We start from the raw sequence: 8,027 nt of genomic DNA, 5'->3' as shown, positions 1-8,027 counted from the left end.
TTTTCAACGGTCGAGAACAGTTTACACTGACGTCACGATATATTTCGTTATCAACCGCATACACGACTCAATTGCCTCGAACGAACCGTCTCTTTTAATTACTTTGGCTCGAATCGAATTGAAAATTAACGGTGAAGTGGCGGAGAAGTGGAGGGGGAAATAGAAGGGAAGAACACGCGTAAGAAAACGCATCCATACGACGCCTTGGATTCGCTCGAGCAATTGCCTAACCCGCCAAACCTACTGTTGACTTCTTCGTGCGCCGCTTGTTGTGTGTCCATTTAGCAATACAGTTGCAAAGCTGTGTTTGTAATGGAAAAGAAATTGTGTACGGCCTGCAGAACCCAGATCTATGCCGTTGGTGGTCTACTCGTAACAAACAATCTTCGATCGACGGAAGAATTCTACTTGATGAACGTAGTTGATTGGAATAAAATGATCTTGTTGTCAAATGCTGGAACGTTGCAAGTGTTTCACGATCTATTTTAGAGAATTCAAAAGTAGGTATTCGTTGTTACGTGTTTCACTATAGTTGTTGATATTCTGTATCATTTTTTTTTTAATTTCAATTTTTAACTATTTTTCGCTTCAAAAATTTTAACTCAAATAGTTTTTATTATATGAAATGTTACAATTCTTTTCAAAATAATAGAACACGATTGAAGTAAGATTGAAGTTATTCCATTCGCAAAATAAAGTAACAGAAATATTGTTCCAGAAAAAGGCACTTTTTTCTTATATCGTCGAAAAAGAGTTGTAAAAGTCGAACACGAAGTTTCTTACATAATCGTTAGTGGCAATCTACGCGACTCACGATTAATTATTCAAGAGAGCGACGTCAAATTTTTTTCCAACTTAAAAATAGATGCTTTTCCAAATGAGAAGCCGTGGAATATCAAAGTGCCACTCTAATATGAAATTTTATTTTATTCAAATAAACAGCGTGCACGTACGCACGTAACAATACTTGTAAAGTGGCTTGGCTGCGAAACGTGAGGTGAACGTGTTGCACAAGCTTATTTTGAAAGTCGAGAAGCATCCTCGGAACTCGTTTCGAGGATTCATGTATACTGTTCGACGATCGCACTCAAATTCATTGGTAAACGGTTCTTACTGGCATCTGCGCTGTCGTACTATTCAATGAAAAAGCACATCCTCGAAATAAAATTGAAACGAATATTTTTCTAATCTTAATTTCACCTTCAATTAAATTTCTCTTACGCCTCTTAAATTGTTTAAAAATTGAACTTGAATAAAGAAGAAGAATGATATCTTCGGGATAAAATTGAAATGAATTATTCGCCTCAGTTTTAAATTAGTTACATGGCACAAATTATGCAACATTTCTTCCCATTAAGTCACTATCAGTTTTTTTCTAACGTGTACGCTAAAAGTCACCAATAATGTTGACCGAGCACATATGTATGTATACTTATACAACAGTGCCATCAGCCGCCGATATTAAATACAACTAGAAAATATCACCGAATGAAATTCAACATCTTATTTTTTTATTAATACTACAATATTTATTTCTAGACACCATTGAGGTTCGCATGACGTGCTTCAATCTATAAATTCTGCACAGCGAACAAATTTTCTATATCCGTCTAGTGCCTTTTGTTGTCAGACGACCAGATTGCAATAATTTACGAATTTACTTCACCCTAAGAATTTCACGGTAGTTAAATAAATTTACAACAGCGACATCTGTGCTTTTCCCTATTAGAGATATCATCGCGACAGTTGAAATTGTATTTCCTGCATTTTTCTGAAGATACTTAATCTAGATACAATAATTTTGTCTTATCAGTTGTTAAGACAAAAATAACACAGACGTATTGTTTCAGAGTTTTCTATCAATTAATTGAACGACGATGGATTGTACTTGTGTTGTTTTTTCTTTTCGTAATTTTTTTTTTTTTTTTTTAAGTAAACTCACGGTTAATGAGCGGTTTTTCGCACAGTTTCGCAATTTCAGTAATCTCAAGGCGCGCGTTGATAACGAAAGTAGCACGCAACACCGTGATGACAAATTCTACGTCATCGGTTTTTTATCGATAATTCGAGGATGTCACCTGCCAAGGTTCTTGATACCGAGCAAAGACTTTAATTACGTAATGTTCGGTTCAATTAACAACGCTGCTCAAGTGTTTCTACAGTTGGATCACTGACCGTTCAAACCGTTCCAAGAAGCCTCTTAATTCGAATTATCCTCTGATGTAATATCTTTTGATTCATAAACATTAGAAAAACGACGAATATACAATATAAAGGTTTTCTGATTAATATCGAACACGATGGATTTTCTTTCGAAAACTTTTAATCCTGTACTTTCTAAGGCTACCGTAGTTAAGACACTCTAATGAAAATTTATTATTCGTTATGTTCGCAGATGAAGGCTGCTTACAGAGCTTTCGATGCATTTTGTGAGCTTCCAGATGAGGTACGAGTCAAATACGAGCGTGCCACGCCGAACAATTACGGATATGTGAAACCAGGACCGTCAACGTATGATTTTTTAAATTATTTTACCGAATAAAATAAAATTACCAAGATAATTTCGAATTGAGTTTATTGAATGGTTTTGATTGATCTTTTTTTTTTTTTATTGTACTATAGATACACCGATGAGAAAGAAGCTCGACATGTTTTCAATGTCACCGGATGTGGAGGGACTCTTCCGGACGAAGAGGTGCCTGGTTTCAGATCGGCGGTCGATGAACTTGCTCGAGATTTCAAACAACTGTCCGCCATGCTTTTAACTGTAATGGCACCTTTTTTTCCTCTTATATTTTGATATGAAAAACTCATGAGTCACTCTATCCGTTTTCTAATATGTAGAAACGATTTCTAAATAGCCTGATGCAAGATCCAGTCTTATGTATTATATATCTCTTAATGTTCTTCCTTATTTTTCAAAAAGAATCAGCTATAAAACATTTCAAATATTTATGTATCTTGCATTGAGCTATACAAACATCTCAGAAAAATTGAACACTTTATCAGAAAGTAAATTTCTTTGGAGCAAAGAATCTTTTGAATCGAACCAACTTTATTTATATCTATAACTTCCCATAAAATAATATGAATAATATAATAATGTAATAAGATTCGGAAGCTCTTGGACAGGTCGTTTGACAAAAGAGAGTTGCTTCAACTGTAAGTAACCCTACAAACCAATCTGTCCGGCAGACGAACTAACGCGATTGGTTTCTTCGGTTGCTTTACAGCCGTCATTAGGTACTATAAAGTAAAAATAGGGGCCAATGTATGTGATCTATGCCTTGTAGGCTCTGGCCGTGGGCCTAGAGCAATCCCCTGATTTCCTGCTCTCGAAGCATTCGCATATGCTGGGACCTGGAAACGAGTCAACCCTACGTCTTCTTTACTATCCACCTCTTGGTGCACCGGCGCCAGGATTGGCACGTTGTGGCGCTCATTGTGATTATGGAACTTTCACTTTGTTGGCACAGGTAGGTACATTCACAAAAACTTGGCAAAAGGCAAACAGAATCTATGTTTTGGTTATTTTTAGCGTAACTTATGTCCTTTCAGAAGTATCTCAATACGTGCATTGTATTATTAAATGTATTTAAAACAGTGAACACACTAACCTTTGAACTATTGAGATATTTTCTTGAAATAATAAATTTTGTAATTAAGAGTTTCGAATAAATAGTTAGAGCTGTCACTCAATCTATATTACTTACTTGTTAAAAATATAGTTTATATTTAAATTGAATATAAGTATATTGAATTTTTAATTACCTAAGAGGCATAACAATTATTTTCAGGATTGTGAGGGAGGCTTAGAAATACAAACTCCATATGGGGAACGATGGGGAAGAGTTGGTCATCTTCCAGGTGCTATTTTGGTAAATACTGGCGACATATTGGCGAATTGGACGAACAATCAACTTCCAGCATTGAGACACCGAGTTGTTGTACCAGAACTTTATGGTCGAGGTCGTCATTCCATTGCATTTTTCGTGCATCCGGATAATAATACTCCCATTGAGCCTTTGGATACAAAAATTGGGAAGGCGAATCAAGAATCGGCACCGTGCCGTTTACAGAAAAAGAAACGTGGTGTTTTGACTGCGTATCAGCATCTTCAACGTCGTCTTCGAGAAACTTATGCCTCTTAACATTATTGAGACAGTTACACCTTTGTGTTTTTGGATCAAGACATCTTTGAAAGATTACCGTTAAAACTTGCGTTAAAAAAACCTGTAATTTTGAGTATCAAATGAACATGATAAATTTATATGATTCTAAAATATTACAGGATTTCTTTAAAAAACTAATATACAGATAAGAAATAATAATCGATCATTAATTGTGATTCGATTGTCCGCTCATATCTGTTTCAAACAAAAACAAGTTCCATTGATAACGTGTAAGAACTGCATTGTTGCATCACAAGGGCAATAATAAAGAAATTTGTACTTACATTTTGTAAAACTGCATTTTATACGAGTCACTTAATTTCCCATTGACAAAAAGGAAGATGTTTTATGATGTGTATTTTTTATTTCATATTATACATGTATTATTTTGTAACTTCTTAAATACAACGATATCAAATTAAAATCCAAGATCCCAGTCAACTGATTGTTGCTGACTGACTATTTTGAAACAAACAATAATATCTTCAGGCTGGAAGGATATATCTGTATCTTTAAATCTAAGACCACATTCAAGATTAGTTTCTATCGAAGTCTGTTCTTCTTTTAAATGCCTCATCGATTCTAATTTTCCTATAACAAAGTATTCAAATATTGTTAACTGAAAATATATATAACGTATATTACAAGTATTAAATTAATATACGAAAAATAAAATAAAAAACAAAGGCGAAATAAAATACAAAATTAAAGTAACAATTGACAATTTTTTTCATTCGAATAACAACTTCAATTTTACCTCGGAAAAAAATCAAAGAAAATACTTACTATAAATTAATAATAACGTGATAAAATAACGTCTAAATGTAATAATAACATCTAAATTAAAAAATCAGTAAATTAATGTCATAAACGTCACAAAATATTTACCTGTATAAATAATCTCATTATTTCTCAATACATGAAACATTTCAGATTTTAAAAGAACACCTTTAAAGCAATGGCAGCCTGCAACATTTACTTTCTTCCTTTTATCCTTTATTTCGATATTCTGCAGTACTTTTGCTTTACCTATTTTAAAAAATATATGTACACATAACAGATTATTATTAGGAAACACATTACGTTATTATAATATCAATACCTAATACTTCTTCGACATCAATTTTGGGTAATATACTATTAATTTCTTCCTTAATGTTTTCAATAAGTTTATATACAACCTTATATAATCGAACAACTATGCCTTTGTTTTTGATATCTGTTTCAATTGTTTTGCCTATACTTACATTAAATCCATACACAATTGCTGAAAAAGCATACTCAATTTAAAATGATTTATAATAATACATATACCATTTTTTTTAAATATTATCTTACCATTAAATGTTTCTGCTAATTCTATATCAGTGTTAGTAATGGCTCCAATACCATAATGAACAACATTGAAGCGGCATATTTTATCAGATTTATACATATTAAAAATATCTAATAATGCTTCAACACTTCCTGCTACATCACCTTTTAAAATAATATTAATTGCAGGAACATTGGTTTCATGTTTTTCTTTTTCTTCTGCAAATTTTTCATTTTCTTTTGCTAGTACCTTTTTCGCTGTCCGCCAACACTGTCTACCAAAGGTTCTTCTTATTCCTAATATCCTTCTATATTCCTATAATTATACAAAGGTATATAGAAATATTTTGTGGTTACTAATTAGTATTAAATATTTGGGTTGGTGTTCCTTACAATAAGGTGTTTCTCGTGTTTCTGATTTGCAGCAATTTTATGTTCCAGAGCTAAAGTTTCACTCTGCTCTGTTTCTCTAGCCTTTAGAACTTCTTGTAACATTTTATCATTTTTTACTTCTAATATTTCATCTCCAACAGTAGGTAATGTTTTCCAACCAATGATTTGTACCGCATCCGAGGGTTTAGCTTCCAAGATAGGAAAGCCAGAATCATTAAACATAGCTCTTACTTTCGCTGATGCTAATCCAGACACTGATAAAAACAGAATATCAAACAGTATTAACTTAAAAATGTTTATTTTATGAAAATCGATATATTAATTAGTTTTTACCTAATAGACATCCTTTCTTTAAAGTACCGTGTTTAATTAAAGCCGATACTAATTTTCCACGACCAACGTGGTTACTACATTCAATAACTACACCTTCCACTAAGCTCAGAGGATCTGCTTTTAAACTCATTATTTCGGCTTGTAAGACTATAGTTTCTATTAATTCTTCTAAATTAATTCTTTTTAAAGCAGATACTTTAACACACTGTATTTCTCCACCTAATTCTTCAACAACAATACCGTGTTTTGCAAGTTCACTTTGCGTTTTATTCTACAATAAAATGTACGAATTAAAAAATTTATGAATTTTTACTTTTAATTTGTAATATTGAAAGCTTTAGATAATTACAACATCAGCATTAGGTTTATCGATTTTGTTGATAGCTACAATAATTGGAACCTTGGCACTTTTTGCCATTTCTATACTTTGTAAAGTTTGCTCTTTAACTCCATCATCAGCTGCTACAACTAATACTACAATATCTGTCACATGTGCACCTCTATGTCTCATGGAATTGAAAGCAGCATGTCCAGGTGTGTCCAAAAATGTTGCCCGTTCTCCACATTTTAAAGTTACTAAAATTCAAGTATCAATAATTAAAAATTATAATTTATTATATATAATCCATCTATCATGTTTTCTATTATAATTAATATACTTTATCGTTAGTTGCACTAAAATTAAAGTTTTACAAAATTTGAATGATGTAACTATGATATAGAAATACATTTTTAAATATTAGTTTAATACCAACCATCAAAAGCACCTATGTGTTGTGTAATTCCACCAAATTCTGATTTTGCAACAGATGTATTTCGTAAAACATCAAGCAAAGTAGTTTTGCCATGATCAACATGCCCCATTATTGTCACAACTGGATGTCGTTTTACTAATTTAGATGCATCAGCTGAAGAGCTGTGTAGAATTTAACAATATGACAAATTTAAGAGATTGCAAAAAAACTTGAAAGTATTACTAGTATTATTAAAAGTATATATTTAAAACTTAAATTTATAATACCTTTTAAGAATATGTTTAAATTTTTCTTTTTTCTTTACATTTGATTTTGAAACAGGTTGAGGTTTTGCACCAAGACTTCTAACTATTTTAGTCAATAAAGGCCCAATTGTTAAGATACTGTTTTCATTATAATTATTTTCTTTACTGTTTATATAAACAGCATCTAAAACATCATTAATATCTCTTTTGGCAGAGTTTGCTAATTCTTGAATTGTCATTTCATTCCATACTTCTACTACTGGTACAGACTTTTTTACATGTTTCAGAAGTATAGAATCATTTAACATTTCTTTACTAAATACCAATTTGTTAGATTTCTGAAATCAATATCCACATCCAGATTACATAAGTAATGTAGAATATATTTAAACTACATATTACAATAATACCTGTGCTGTTAGAATAGATTTTTTCTTGTAAAAACTATGTGTAAGATGATAAGCAGAAGTCTGTGAAATATAATTTATATTGTCTTTTCTCCATATGTCTAACAACTGTTTTGATAAACTGCAAATAAATTAACAAATATATTAAATTATGCTAGTGAGTTAAAACTTTAAATCATATTTAATAATATTAAATATGTACCTATATTACATTATAGCAAAAAAGTAATGTCATGTCATGTTTTTATTAAATTCTTTATTAATATAAAAATTCCAAGGAAGGTTATGTTTATCAAGCTGTACCATAAACAAATTAATTATAATAGTAAGCATTTTATCTAGTACTATACATTTAATATTTTGCATACTGAATTTATTAATATAAGAAAGTAAAACATTTATGTTATA

The 8,027-nt window shown here is 31.4% G+C and overlaps 2 protein-coding genes across 2 annotated transcripts in view; one reads left to right on the top strand and one right to left on the bottom strand.

Moving 5' to 3' along the window:
- LOC108577456 (UPF0676 protein C1494.01) overlaps positions 1-4,467 on the top strand; it is a 26,038-nt gene extending 21,571 nt beyond the window's left edge. Inside the window, exons 4-7 of the mRNA XM_017940610.1 lie at positions 2,396-2,511; positions 2,623-2,767; positions 3,294-3,476; positions 3,798-4,467. Of these exons, the coding sequence (XP_017796099.1) occupies positions 2,396-2,511; positions 2,623-2,767; positions 3,294-3,476; positions 3,798-4,151 (798 nt within the window). The 3' untranslated portion in view covers positions 4,152-4,467. The remainder of the gene's footprint in view (positions 1-2,395; positions 2,512-2,622; positions 2,768-3,293; positions 3,477-3,797) is intronic.
- LOC108577366 (translation initiation factor IF-2, mitochondrial) lies at positions 4,175-7,854 on the bottom strand. Its single transcript, XM_017940506.1, has 12 exons — positions 7,831-7,854; positions 7,623-7,727; positions 7,234-7,550; positions 6,968-7,128; positions 6,562-6,788; positions 6,213-6,483; positions 5,880-6,133; positions 5,511-5,802; positions 5,275-5,439; positions 5,061-5,201; positions 4,457-4,763; positions 4,175-4,233 (listed from the first exon to the last, which is right to left on the bottom strand). Exons 1-11 carry the CDS (start codon positions 7,852-7,854, stop codon positions 4,591-4,593), a joined length of 2,130 nt encoding a protein of 709 aa, XP_017795995.1. The 3' UTR covers positions 4,175-4,233; positions 4,457-4,590.
- Between the last annotated feature and the right edge of the window lie 173 nt (positions 7,855-8,027).

The sequence above is a fragment of the Habropoda laboriosa genome, unplaced genomic scaffold, assembly GCF_001263275.1.
Source record: "Habropoda laboriosa isolate 0110345459 unplaced genomic scaffold, ASM126327v1 scaffold648, whole genome shotgun sequence".
NCBI lineage: Eukaryota > Metazoa > Arthropoda > Insecta > Hymenoptera > Apidae > Habropoda > Habropoda laboriosa.
The sequence above is the reverse complement of the archived record's forward strand: the minus strand, read 5'-3'. Positions and strand labels throughout refer to the sequence as shown.

Coding starts and splice junctions, on each gene's coding strand:
- LOC108577366 (XM_017940506.1), bottom strand. CDS start 7,854: ATGACATTACTTTTTTGCTATAAT. Junction 6,134..6,212: donor AAAGAAAGGATGTCTATTAG/GTAAAAACTAAT, acceptor TGTTTTTATCAG/TGTCTGGATTAGCATCAGCG. Junction 4,764..5,060: donor TAATGAGATTATTTATACAG/GTAAATATTTTG, acceptor ACTTTGTTATAG/GAAAATTAGAATCGATGAGG.